At 45.2% G+C, this 12,535-nt stretch overlaps 1 protein-coding gene across 1 annotated transcript; it reads left to right on the forward strand.

Moving 5' to 3' along the window:
• Positions 1–252: 252 nt before the first annotated feature.
• Positions 253–7,685, forward strand: LOC133930323 (very-long-chain aldehyde decarbonylase GL1-3-like). The gene is made up of 11 exons (XM_062376958.1): positions 253–385; positions 550–773; positions 1,563–1,801; positions 1,891–2,110; positions 5,646–5,767; positions 5,892–6,148; positions 6,260–6,367; positions 6,488–6,694; positions 6,780–6,890; positions 6,986–7,159; positions 7,247–7,685. Exons 1-11 carry the CDS (start codon positions 335–337, stop codon positions 7,400–7,402), a joined length of 1,869 nt encoding a protein of 622 aa, XP_062232942.1. The 5' UTR covers positions 253–334; the 3' UTR covers positions 7,403–7,685.
• Positions 7,686–12,535: the final 4,850 nt, after the last annotated feature.

Raw genomic sequence — 12,535 nt, forward strand, 5'->3', positions numbered from 1 at the left:
GGAAAAACCACTTGAATCCCTAGAACTAGGCCTAGGGCCAATACCAGCCGAGACCGCTCCGAGTCGGCTGAGCTCTGGCTGAGAGCCGAAACAACCAGAGAGGCAGAGACTCACTTCATTGACCGTCCTGTTTACAGAAATAAGTTAGTGGAAAAAGGAAGCAGGTCATTGATTTCTGCTATTTTCGCTGCTCGTCCCTCTTCGTATAAATAGGGGCGGGGTGGAGTCCAATACGCATTCGAGGTGTGAGAGATATTCCAACAGCACAGAAGGGCTGTTTCTCTCTCTCTCCCTCTCACGCACGCCTCTCTGCAACTCTCTTTCTGGCCGGGCCATGGGTGCTCCGTTGTCTTCCTGGCCATGGGCAGGCCTTGGTTCATACAAGGCAAGGACTAGCTATATACACCATGCATGCCAATGGATGCAGCTCTTAATCCCTGCTCCTCCTCCAGTTCTGCCATTGCTGTGGCTGTGAGCTATATGTTCTTGCTTAGACACAGTATATTAATCTTTGTTCGTTTCTTTTGCTCTCTGGTTTGTTGCGTGCAGTACCTGTTGTACGGTCCTCTGGTGGCGAAGGTGGCGCACGCGTGGAGAGAGACAGGGAGCTTGCCGCTGGAGTCGTGGTGCCTCCACCTCCTCGTCCTCCTCGCGCTCCGGTCGCTGACGTTCCAGCTCTGGTTCTCCTACGGCAACATGCTCTTCTTCACCCGCCGCCGCCGCGTCGTCGAGGACGGCGTCGACTTCCGCCAGATCGACGCCGAGTGGGACTGGTAAGCAGTAATTCACGCTAGCTAGCGCTGCTCTCTCTACTCCCTACGTTCACAAACAGTAGATCTATTCCTTTTAGACTCGATATTTAAAGTTGAAGATCTTCGAAGTTAAATTTCGATTAAAGTTTTCTCATTAAATATATCATTTATAATTATAAAATCTATTTAGTGTAAAATCATTTTAAATTATAATTCGAGTTGTATAATTTTTTACACTAAATATTTTTATAATTTAATTAAATATTGTTTAAAATATAAAAAATCATTTTTTTTAAAAAATAACTATGTATACTATTTCAAATAAAAAGTACTTTATCAACTGTTGAGCTGATTGGACGAGCCATGTCTGTTTCATGGCATTGACCAGCTCGCTGGTCCTGCTGCACGTATATTAATACTCATACAGTTATCACCAGATACTCATACAGTTATCACCAGTGATCTGATTGGTACTTGACGTACTTGGAGTATGAGATTATTTAATCTTCTTTTCTGAAAACGAATGTCTTAGATTTGATTGGCTGAAATAGGACACAAATTATTAGTGCACGCTCGTCTTGTGGTTTTCTTTAAGGTTGGGCCGTTGGGGGCCGCATCATTAACGATCGGCAGTAAATACGCCATAACTTCATCTGCGCTTGGGTGCTGTTAAATTGATTGCAAAGTGCCCCTACGCGAGGGATGAAACAAACAGCATTCGAAGAGCATGAAAACTGTCACTGTTTTTGTTTTGTTTTGCTTTGTTTTTTTAAGATGAAAAGAGCAAGTGTGTGACTAATTACCGTGCAGGGATAACATGATGATCATGCAAACCCTAATCGCGGCCATGGCGACCAACAGCCCGCTCTTCCCGGCCGTGACGGAGCTCCGGGCGTGGGACCCGCGGGGGTGGGCCGTGGCCTTGCTCCTCCACGTGAGCATCTCGGAGCCGGTCTTCTACTGGGCCCACAGGGCGCTGCACTGGGGCCCGCTCTTCAGCCAGTACCACGCCGTGCACCACTCGTCCCGCGTCACCCAGCCGCTCACAGGTACGTCGGGGAGATTTCCGCGATAACGACGTCTCCGAGGGTTTAACTGCATAATGATTTTTTTTTCTTCTCCTCTGACCTATATACAGCGGCGTTCGGCACGCCATTGGAGGGCCTGATCCTGACGCTGGCGATGGGGGCCCCTCTCGCCGGAGCCTTCCTGGCCGGCGCCGGCTCCGTGAGCCTGCTCTACGGGCACGTCCTCCTCTTCGACTACCTCCGGTGCATGGGGTACAGCAACGTGGAGGTCATCTCCCACAAGGCCTTCGCCGCCTTCCCGCCGCTCAGATACCTCATCTACACCCCAACGTAAGCCATCATCATCTCCTTCTCCATGTTAATCATCAAGGTGTTGTGCTACAAGAACTTTTTCTGCCAGTTTAAATTCATATGAAAATCAAGATGCTATTAGCTAGTACTTTAAATTCACGTTTAGTTCATGTGGAAACCGTCTGCGTGACACAACAACAAGAATTAAGCACTGGTCCATGGTGGTAGTGGTACACGCATGTGCAGGACGAGTCCTTGAAAATCCTGTGAACGTACTGCGTGTATGATGCATACGCTGGCCGGGCAGAGCTATAGGTTCTCTGTCGTCACGCGTGTACACCAAACATGTATAGCTAGTGTTGTAGACTGGCATGTTCAGTGCAGCATTTCTCTAGCGCAAACAGTAGGAGCCAGCAGTGCATGGACGTGAATGGCAGCGCCTTCCAACCAACTCAAAAAGGCGAAGACCACACGACCAGGAGAGGAGAGGAGAGGAGATCGACGCAGATGCCAACCTTCTTCCCGTGGCCCTGGTACGCAAATGAACTGTCCACGGCCAGCATCAACCATCATATTTATGGGCAGTGATGGAGCTTGAGCCAAAAATCAGCAAGTGTTAGCAAAATGAGTTTGCAGGAAGCCGAATAGCAGAAATATATGACATGTGAGCATAAATAACACTCTATATACCTATTAATTTGCATGCTTGTGATGGGCTAGAGGAGCAGCAGCCCACCTTGACCACAATCAAGGAGCCTTGGATGCAGTTTAGGGCATAACCAACAATAAAGCTAGCCTCTTATCTACAAGAGAGTCCACATCACGTATACGCTACGGACCATTCCAACAATCCAACTATAGCACATTCTCTCAAATTGATGCAAAGCACACATGTCAGTATTATTTAATAATTCCACATCCCTCTTCACCCCATCCACCCTCCATCCTCGTGTCACCCACAACAGCAGGCTACTAGCCTTATTCTCCTCACTCCTTTCCCTTCCACACCATCCACTACGTAAAAAAAAAAGCTTAAAAGTGACATGTTATAAGACCAACTCCAAGAGCTTTCTTCATGGACTAGATTCCTATTGTAAAGAGATTTTCATTCCTTTCAGCGTTTAAACAGTTTTTCTTTACGGTTTTCGTTACGAAAGTATTTTCAAGGTCATTCAGGATGAGATTCTCTCTCTTTTCTCTTTGCGATTCCCCTCGTAGGGAAGCTGTTAGAGATGAGAGAAAATAAAGGGAATAGGAACGGGGAAGAGAATCGGGAAAGGGACGAAATGAATGGAATATGGTTGGAGATGATCTAATTGTCATGGGTGATGGGTCTCGTCCAAACACGTCAGACTCGTCACTCCAAATATGTCATTGATGATCAGTCATAAATGACGGATAAGAAACTTTTATTAATGAGATCATTGATGACGAGTCAAAACTTAACCCGTCACTTATAACATTCATAAGTAACGGGTCATAATTATGACCTATAACTCATTATAAATTATAAATGATGGGTCACAGTTATGACTCATCACTTATAACTGATGAACGGTTTTTGTATTTTTGATTAAAAAAGTCAAAAAAATAATATTTTAACCTGAACCAACTCAACTTAGAGCCATCGTCACTCATCACATATTCCTTACTATTTTTCAAGCTATTTTTATAATATGCGTACCATGAAAATCGAACTCACGATCTACCCTCGCGCGCGTCTCCGTCATACCACTTCACCCTCGCTAGCTAGATTTATAATTGATAAATTATGAAGGATATATTAGACATGTCACAACTATGTAAAAAAAACTAAAGAGTTGATGTACTATACATCTAATATTTTATTAAACTGATTGATTAATATATCTAATGATTAATTAATTAAGATTTCTTCATCTGTTCTCTCGGATCAAAACTTATCATTAGTGATGGGTCAAAACTTAACCCATCACTAATAACTCTCTTGGACAGTCCATCACTGATGTGTTAGTCATTAGTGATAGGTTACAATTTGACTTGTTATTTATGAGTTAGTCATTAGTTATAACTAGCTTAAGATGACTTATCATTGATGAAGAGTCGTAAATGATAGGTTACAATTTGATTTGTTATTTATAACTAGTTATAGCTATAACATATTATTTTTAACATAAATAACGGATCATATTAATACCTATCAATAATTTTATATCTCCTTTATTTATTTTTCAAGTAGAGATCGCTGACTAAAACCGCCCGCCCTGCCCTCTTTCTTTCCTCCACATCCATCGAGTGGATGCCGTGCTCTGTCGTTGGGTGACCACGGCCTCGCCAATGGATCTACCGCGTGTCACCAACCTCGTCTTCTCCCTCTCCCGCCGGCCTAGACTTTAAGATGTCACGCCCTCGACTCCGGCATGAGACCCATGAGGGTGGGTGCTCAGACTAAGAGTTAGCGTTTAATGAAGCGCTAGCACACTCTCTCTCCTCGCCCACTCTCCGCTACGAAGCAAAAATTTGACTCAGCTAGCTATATGGTCCACCGGTGGAGATGCCCTGCCCTTATAATCCAATCAATACTTCCGAGCTACTCGTACACAGGCTGCAACACCAACTTGTACTGCCCATCGTGTTTTCTTTAGCACACTCCATGTGTGATATGCCGCTAAGGCTGCAGTGTTTTATTTGAGGAGTACGTAGCGTCCATGATAGGGAGGCTTGCCATAATCAGCCAAACCAAACCCAACCTCACCCCGCTACTGGTGCTGGTGGTTAACTGTGCAGCACAGATCTAGGTGGCTTGATTTGCCGTGTCGATGGATCAGAATGTTCCTATTCAGTTCGCTGCGCCGACCGAGTCCCGTCCTCCGTACGGCCCGAATACGCCCAAGTCCCAACTGTAGTGTGAGGCTCACAGCACCAGCAAACAAAGGGGCCGGCCGGGGTCAGTGCGCTGTACGCGGTACCTTCTCAGTGCATCTCATCACACAAAGATCCATCGGATATCAACGCTAACCGTCCCGTCGGACATCAATGCCCGCGGCGAGGACAGAGCCGTGACCCGAGACCCCGACCGGGTCTGGTAACACCTCATGTGCCGCCGTAGGGTGGCGCAGTTGTATCCGGTGCACCACACATATACCGCACATGTCTCCCTTGATTGCCCCCTGCAGGGGTGTTGAACTGCCATGCATCATGCATGTGAGACGCGCCCGGCAGGGAGAGAATTTTTTTTTATAAGATCTTTATAGAATGAGCTCTACGAGATCTTGATCCGTGATATTTTTTCTCTAATTTAACGGCTAACGTGTATAGGAGAGAAAGATAAGAAGACCTATCATATTGAGAGAGGAGGTTTTTTAAAATATGAGATCAAATAGAATTTTCTTTCCAAAGAGTCCTGTAGCCAGCGGACATGAACAGCCTTTAAGGGCTACACTTTGTCCTCTTCTTCTTGTCTTTTTGCCGATTTATATCTCTGGTACTTAAGCCTGACCTTACATGTCAGTCCCCCCTTCTCTCTCTCTCTCTTTTTTTTGTTCGGTTTAAGACTGCAGCAGATTTACCATGCATGCATGTGCTGGTTTCGCAGGTATTTAAGCCTGCACCACAGGGAGAAGGAAAGCAATTTCTGCTTGTTTATGCCTCTGTACGACGCTCTGGGAGGGACCATCCACTCCAAATCTTGGGAGCTTCAGAAGGAGGTCGACCAAGGTATAGTAGCTGATGATGGCATCGTCTATCCACCTGAAGAATTGCCTTCTACTGCATAGTGCTACATGTAGTAACTTGCAGCGACACAGTAATAAGTAGGCGAAAACGAAATCGCTCGTTGCAGGCAAGAACGACCGGGTGCCGGACTTCGTGTTCCTAGCGCACGTGGTGGACGTGACGTCGTCGATGCACGCCCCGTTCGGGTTCCGATCGTGCAGCTCGCTGCCGTTCTCGACCCACCTGGTGCTCCTGCCGGTCTGGCCACTCGCCTTCGCCTTCATGGTCCTCCAGTGGTTCTTCTCCAAGACCTTCACCGTCAGCTTTTACTACCTCCGCGGCCGACTCCACCAGACATGGAGCGTCCCCAGATACGGATTCCAGGTCACAACATTGTTAGCTCTTAACGGGTTCTTTAAGCGTTCGAGTAAGCTGGCCAGTCCATGAAACTTGATGAATGTTTTAAACTGATTGCTTCTTTTTACTGTGTTGCAGTATTTCATTCCATCGGCGAAGACGGGCATCAACCGTCAGATCGAGCTCGCCATCCTTAGGGCCGACAAGATGGGCGTCAAAGTGCTAAGCCTTGCTGCGCTGAACAAGGTCAGTAGCACAAAATCTCTGTTAATCAATTCGAAAACAGTGGCTGGGCGGCTGGGCCCTACACTTGGATTTACCAACAAAAGATTTCATTTGTCTTATGTTCTTCTCTTCCTTCTTCAGAATGAGGCGCTCAACGGCGGCGGTACACTATTCGTCAGCAAGCACCCCAACCTGAGGGTTAGAGTGGTGCACGGCAATACCCTCACCGCGGCCGTGATCCTCAACGAGATCCCGAGCAACGTGAAGGAGGTGTTCCTCACCGGCGCGACGTCCAAGCTCGGCAGAGCCATCGCTCTCTACCTCTGCAGGAAGAAGATCAGAGTCTTGGTACAGAAATAACTTTTCAGGCATTTCAGGATCATATTTGGATAATGCTTACGACTGATTGATCGTTCTGCTTTGTTTGCTTCAGATGTTAACGCTGTCGACAGAGAGGTTTCTGAAGATCCAGAGGGAGGCGCCGGCAGAGTTCCAGCAGTACCTCGTGCAGGTCACCAAGTATCAGGCGGCAAAGAGCTGCAAGGTAATTGAAACTGTTCATGTGATTGTCAGTACAGCTTCCAGAGCACTAGTAAATGTGCATGGGGCAGTGCAGTACTGACACCGGTTCTGTGGCAGACATGGATCGTGGGCAAGTGGCTGTCGCCAAGGGAGCAGCGGTGGGCGCCGCCGGGCACGCACTTCCACCAGTTCGTCGTACCGCCGATCATCGGGTTCCGGCGGGACTGCACCTACGGCAAGCTCGCCGCCATGAGGCTCCCCAAGGACGTCGAGGGCCTCGGCTCCTGCGAGGTAAGAACAGGGACAGAAACAGCAAATCAACAACAACGAAGAAGTTGAAGTGTTCCCCATTTGCTAACTCTGGTATGGAACGTGCAGTACACGATGGGGAGGGGGGTGGTGCACGCGTGCCACGCCGGCGGCGTGGTGCACTGCCTGGAAGGGTGGGAGCACCACGAGGTGGGCGCCATCGACGTGGACCGGATCGACGTCGTGTGGAAGGCGGCGCTCAAGAACGGCCTCACGCCGGTGTGAGCGGCCGGCCGGCGATAAGGCGACACGGCTACGGCACGGCCGGAATAACACGTCGTCTGTTTGTTCTCGCTCGAGCTTTGGACGGGAGGGTGTGTTACGTGTACCACAGAGTTGATACCCTGGTTCGCATATACTACTATATATTGTACGTACGGATACCGCAATATGGCACGAGGCATGGGTTTCTCTACGGCCCAAGCTTGCGACTAAGTCATTGTTGATCTGTACTGACCATTGGGCTCAGAAGTGACTGCTTGCCCCACTACTTAAAAAACTATTTAAAAAATAGTTTGAATAGTTGACAAGAGTCTTATATGGTTGACCGTATGTGTACAGACGATTTTATTATTACATACGATTTACATAAGAAAAAATTCTATATAAAAATTCATAACCTTTTTATATAAAGTCGAATGAGAAAAAACTCTATATAAAAATTATATCTCTCGACAAGATCTACAAATTTATAGTTGATATTTTTTTATTTAAAGTCATTTAGAGGTCTAAATAATTGTTTTAAATTTCAAACGATTATTTGGACATCTAAATGACTTTAAATGAAAAAAAAATAACTACAAAGTTGTAGATCTAGTCGAGGGTTATTATTTTTATATAGAGTTTTTCCTCATTCGATTTGATATGAAAAAATTATAAATTTTTTAAAATAACTTATCACTTATTTCTTCAGATGGTTAATATAAGTAGCCGTTATGTAAACCACCTGTAATAAATGATGTCATTTTTACATGCGATTAATTAGGTAAATCGTCTTTGAAAATATGTGACAGTTTATATTAAAAAATTCATAATTTTTTATACGAAGTTGAATAAGGACAAAATTTATATGAAAATTATAGCTATCGACGAGATCTACAACTTTATAGTTGAAATTTTTTTCATTTAAAGTCATTTAAATACCTAAATAATTATTTAAAGTAATAGATTTCTATAGGCGATTTTTTTCATGTGAAAATTATTCATTTCTACAGAACTTCGATTACAGATGAGTACACTAAATATCTGTAAAAATGAGTTAATATCCGTCTCTAAAAATAGTTTTTTATAGTGCCCTGTTTGCTCTCGGATTGATCGGCCCACTCCTCCACCGTGCGATCGATAGCTGTTTCTCCAGAAATTTATTAGCTCGATCTGATATACGGATGGAGGCGTGCGTGCGTACGTGCATGCATGATGCATCGATCCAAGACGTCGCTTGTCTTTGGCGTGAATCGCATGTTGCTGGATGGCGACCCGGGTGAAGTGCGTCCGTGGCCGAGACTGAGCGGGAGTGAAGAACAGAAGGATCGGACCTGTGATACACGCGGGGCAACGCAGGAACGTGTGACATTGGCTGCTTGATCCACGCAACACCTATGGTCGCAGTGTCCACAGGAGACGCGCGTTTATCCACGACTCCAAAGGCCCGAAGTGTTTGTCGATCTGGACTTCATTGTTTTCACTGGGCCCGAAGTGCTAGCTCGCTCGCACGTAACACCACATCATCATCCGTCTGATCTCGCTCGCACGCCTGATCTACTTCATGATATGGCCTCTTACCCTCGCACCAATACGCTGCCATTAGATCCACCACCCCGCCACTCGCTCCATCGCCATCTCCACTCCACATCGCTCCTTGATTCTGCTTCATCCCTCAACCCTCCTCCCCTCCTACCCTCGCTCTACCGCGTTGCCACCAGCACCACCACTCCTGTGACTTGCACCCCCATCGATCGATCTCCTGAATCCTCCCCTACCCGCATCGATCTCCTACGTCCTCCCATACCCGCATCGATAGATCTCCTGGTCTCTAGTTCCATATCTTGTGTTAGGGAAAGCCAAGGCAAAGGAGGAGAAAGGGAGAGGAATCACCAATGATGCAGATCTACATGGTACAGGGCTTCTATGCTAGCGCCAACGCAGTGGTACAGACGATGGTGTGGATAAGGTCGAGGAGGGTTGTCGTGTGCGATGTCGAGTCCTGTCACACCTTGATTTTCAAGTTTTACAAATTTCTAAAATTTTCCAAGATTATATTATAGGTTGAATAATTAGAATAGGAAAAGGCCTATTTTCTAAATTCAAATTCAAATTTGATTTAGGATTATTATTTGTTTGAATGCATTCATGCTGAAAATAGGCATTTACATTTTATTTTGAGTTGTTGAGTTCATCTGGTTTTTATTGGATTTGATTCGATCTCATTTGGAGTTTATTAGAATTCATTTGAGTTATATTTTATTTCCAAAATATCAAAATGCTTTCATGAGTTCAAAATATTTTTGTTGGCTTCTCAATGTTTTCAAAAGCTTGCTAGAAGTTTCTAGAATTTGTAGGCTTCATTTGATGTTTTAATTAGTTTTTATTTGCTATCTTCCTTTTTTGAAATTCCAAAACAAAAAAAGCCTAAACCCTAATCTAATTCTAGCCCAATCCATTTCTTCCCTCTCTCTCCATGGACCAACTCGACTTGCTCTTCCTTTTGGCCTGGCCTGGCCCGAGCCCGACCTTATCTTCCCCCTCCCGCATGGGCCGGCCAACACTAGCCCATTCACCCTGTTGCACCCTCTCTCTCTCTCTCTCTCTCTCTCTCTCTCTCTCTCTCTCTCTCTCTCCCCGCCTGGGTCAGCCAAAGCCAGTCCATCACCACGCAGCCCATCTCCCTCCTCTGCTTGGGCCGCCTCGGTCGAACGACCCAGCTCGACCACGCCCGGACCCCACCATCTCCGTCTCTGATTTGAGTACGTTGTGCTGCCACCGTGTCTGAGACGAATCCGTCGCCACCTTCGAGTCTCGTTCGGCCATGAGTCCCTCTATCTTGCCTATATATAGCAATTGACCATGCCTTATTTTCCCCACCCCAAAACCCTAGAGTTATGAGCCCTAGTGCGCCGCCATCGAAACCCTAGCTTCCCCCCCCCCCCCGATGCTATCGCCATAGCCACCTCGGCTGTGCTCGGCGCCGGCCAAAATCCACTATGCATTTCCCCATCCAAATTTACCTCAAGCTTCACCGTCGCCCACCGGAGCTCATCCCACCATCGATTTAGTTCCCTGATCGTTGGAGTTTCCGAGTGCCTCCGCCACCACGATCATCGCCAACCTCCTTCCCGAGCCGCATCACTTGTGGTAAGCCCCAAATCGAGTTCCCCTTGCCCTCCTCTTCATGAACCACCACTCGTCGTCGCTCGCCATGCACCGGAGCGTCATTCTAGCATGTTCTCTGGCCGTGTGCCGCCGTGTTTTGTTCGCTGCCACCCTTTGCCACCGTGTCATTCGCGTTCGGTCGCCCCTCCCTCTTTCAGCCATTGGATTTAGAACCAGAGGCCAGATTAGATTTGATGAATACCCCTTCGCTGGCCAATCACAAACCACCACGTGTCCCACAAAATCACAGTCATCACTATTATGCCACCTCAACTTGCCATGTCAGCAAACTTGCTGATGTGTCATCCTTGTCAGCTGACATGTCGGCTGAAAGGGCCCAGTTATCATGTTCAGTCAATAATTCAAGGTTTTTCAGTACAAAACTAATTCTCAAAATTCCAATAATCAGATAATTTTATAGAATAGCCCTTGAAACTTCAAAATCTCATATCTTTTTCATTTTAGCTCCGATTTGAGTGATTCTTGCGCTAGAAACAAGATCTATCCAAACATGCTAGTTTTAGGTAGCAATTATCATATCTCTAAAGTAGTTTCCCCTTATTTAAACATCTAGATCCCTACAATATGAAGATATTATTTTTCATTAGTAAATTTATGGTTGTCACAATGACATATAGATCATGAACTACATGTCATTGTACCACAAATATGAGTTTATGATATTAAAATAATATATTAATTTGTAGGTCACACATGGTAATGCTTTAGTCAATCTTTTTGTATCAATTCATGTGAAACCCTAGGTCCTATCTCTTTATCCTTCCTCGTAAGAACTCCAGTCAATTATGTTCTCTTTACCTAGCCCAACCAAAATTCCAATCCATCATTATCTTTCTTTTATGTTTGTAATTTGGAGTTTATTCAATGTTGCTTTTGTTTGACGATAGAATTCACAATTAGTCAATAACGCTTTGGATCTGTTCGAGAACTTCAAGACCAAGATTTTGACAATACTGAGCAATATTGGTTAAAAGGCAAGTGTACTTCTTAATTATCTTGAACCTATGTTTTAAATTATTTTATTTTACAAAATTACATGCATTGTCAACTTGATGGGTAGTCACCTATGTTAGGGTTTACCTCGATATTCCCTTATCATTCCTTGATGCCTAAGTGGTTTATGGTTATGTGTCTTTTATGGGTAGAAATAATTAGCCATGCTGTCGGGAATATTAGAAAGTGTCTTATACTTGACTAATGATCACGTGTAATAATGATGGCAAATATGATGATGAATTTGATATAGCAACATGGAACCTTAGACCTTGAGTAGATAAGTGTTGGTCATGATGATCATGGTTATGTTGTTAGTTTAGTCTTTATTCAAGTAATCTAAGTAACGGAAGGTTCGTGGAGTGATAACCTAAAAAGTATTGTACCAACCACGAGCCCTTATGGGGGGTGACTTATTAGTAGATTCCATTTTGTGTGTGCCAACTGGTAGGAGTGGATGTGTGGGGATGGCCTGCTAGCCAAAACCATTTGGCTAGTGGTGGTGGGTGTGTGGGGAAGGGATCGAAGATCTTGGGAACAGTCTAGCGCAAGGGGGCTTCTCGGTTGGAAGGGGAGTCCGTAAACCCTGGTAGTTAAATCTTATTGTACACAGACATACTGGGAGAAACTTTGTAACAGCCTTATAGTAATCTCCTGGCCGCATACCTTAGGTAGTGTGATATGTGCCTGATCAGTACTGGCGGAATGGAGACTTTAGTCACTTGCTTGCAGGTGACAAAATCACGACTCGTGGGTAAAGTTGGACAACTTCTGTAGAGTATAAAATCTAATATATTAGTCATGGTCACGGTCATGAGAGACTTGGATCCTCACATGATTAGTTGGTTAGGGTTATGGTTTAGATTATGGTTATGGATATGGTTATGATTTGCAAGGTGGGTAGCCTTGAGTGATAGTTTTTGGGTCATTTTGGTTACATTCACTTAATAGACACTTAATTTTTTTAGTCTGAAT

This window comes from Phragmites australis, chromosome 10, assembly GCF_958298935.1.
Source record: "Phragmites australis chromosome 10, lpPhrAust1.1, whole genome shotgun sequence".
Taxonomy (NCBI): domain Eukaryota; kingdom Viridiplantae; phylum Streptophyta; class Magnoliopsida; order Poales; family Poaceae; genus Phragmites; species Phragmites australis.

Excerpts from the sequence above, each read along its gene's own strand:
- LOC133930323 (XM_062376958.1), top strand. The coding sequence starts at position 335 with ATGGGTGCTCCGTTGTCTTCCTGGCCATGGGCAGGCCTTGGTTCATAC. Across the intron at positions 6,368-6,487 it reads GCCTTGCTGCGCTGAACAAG|AATGAGGCGCTCAACGGCGG; the intron begins GTCAGTAGCACA and ends TTCCTTCTTCAG. Across the intron at positions 6,695-6,779 it reads GGAAGAAGATCAGAGTCTTG|ATGTTAACGCTGTCGACAGA; the intron begins GTACAGAAATAA and ends TGTTTGCTTCAG.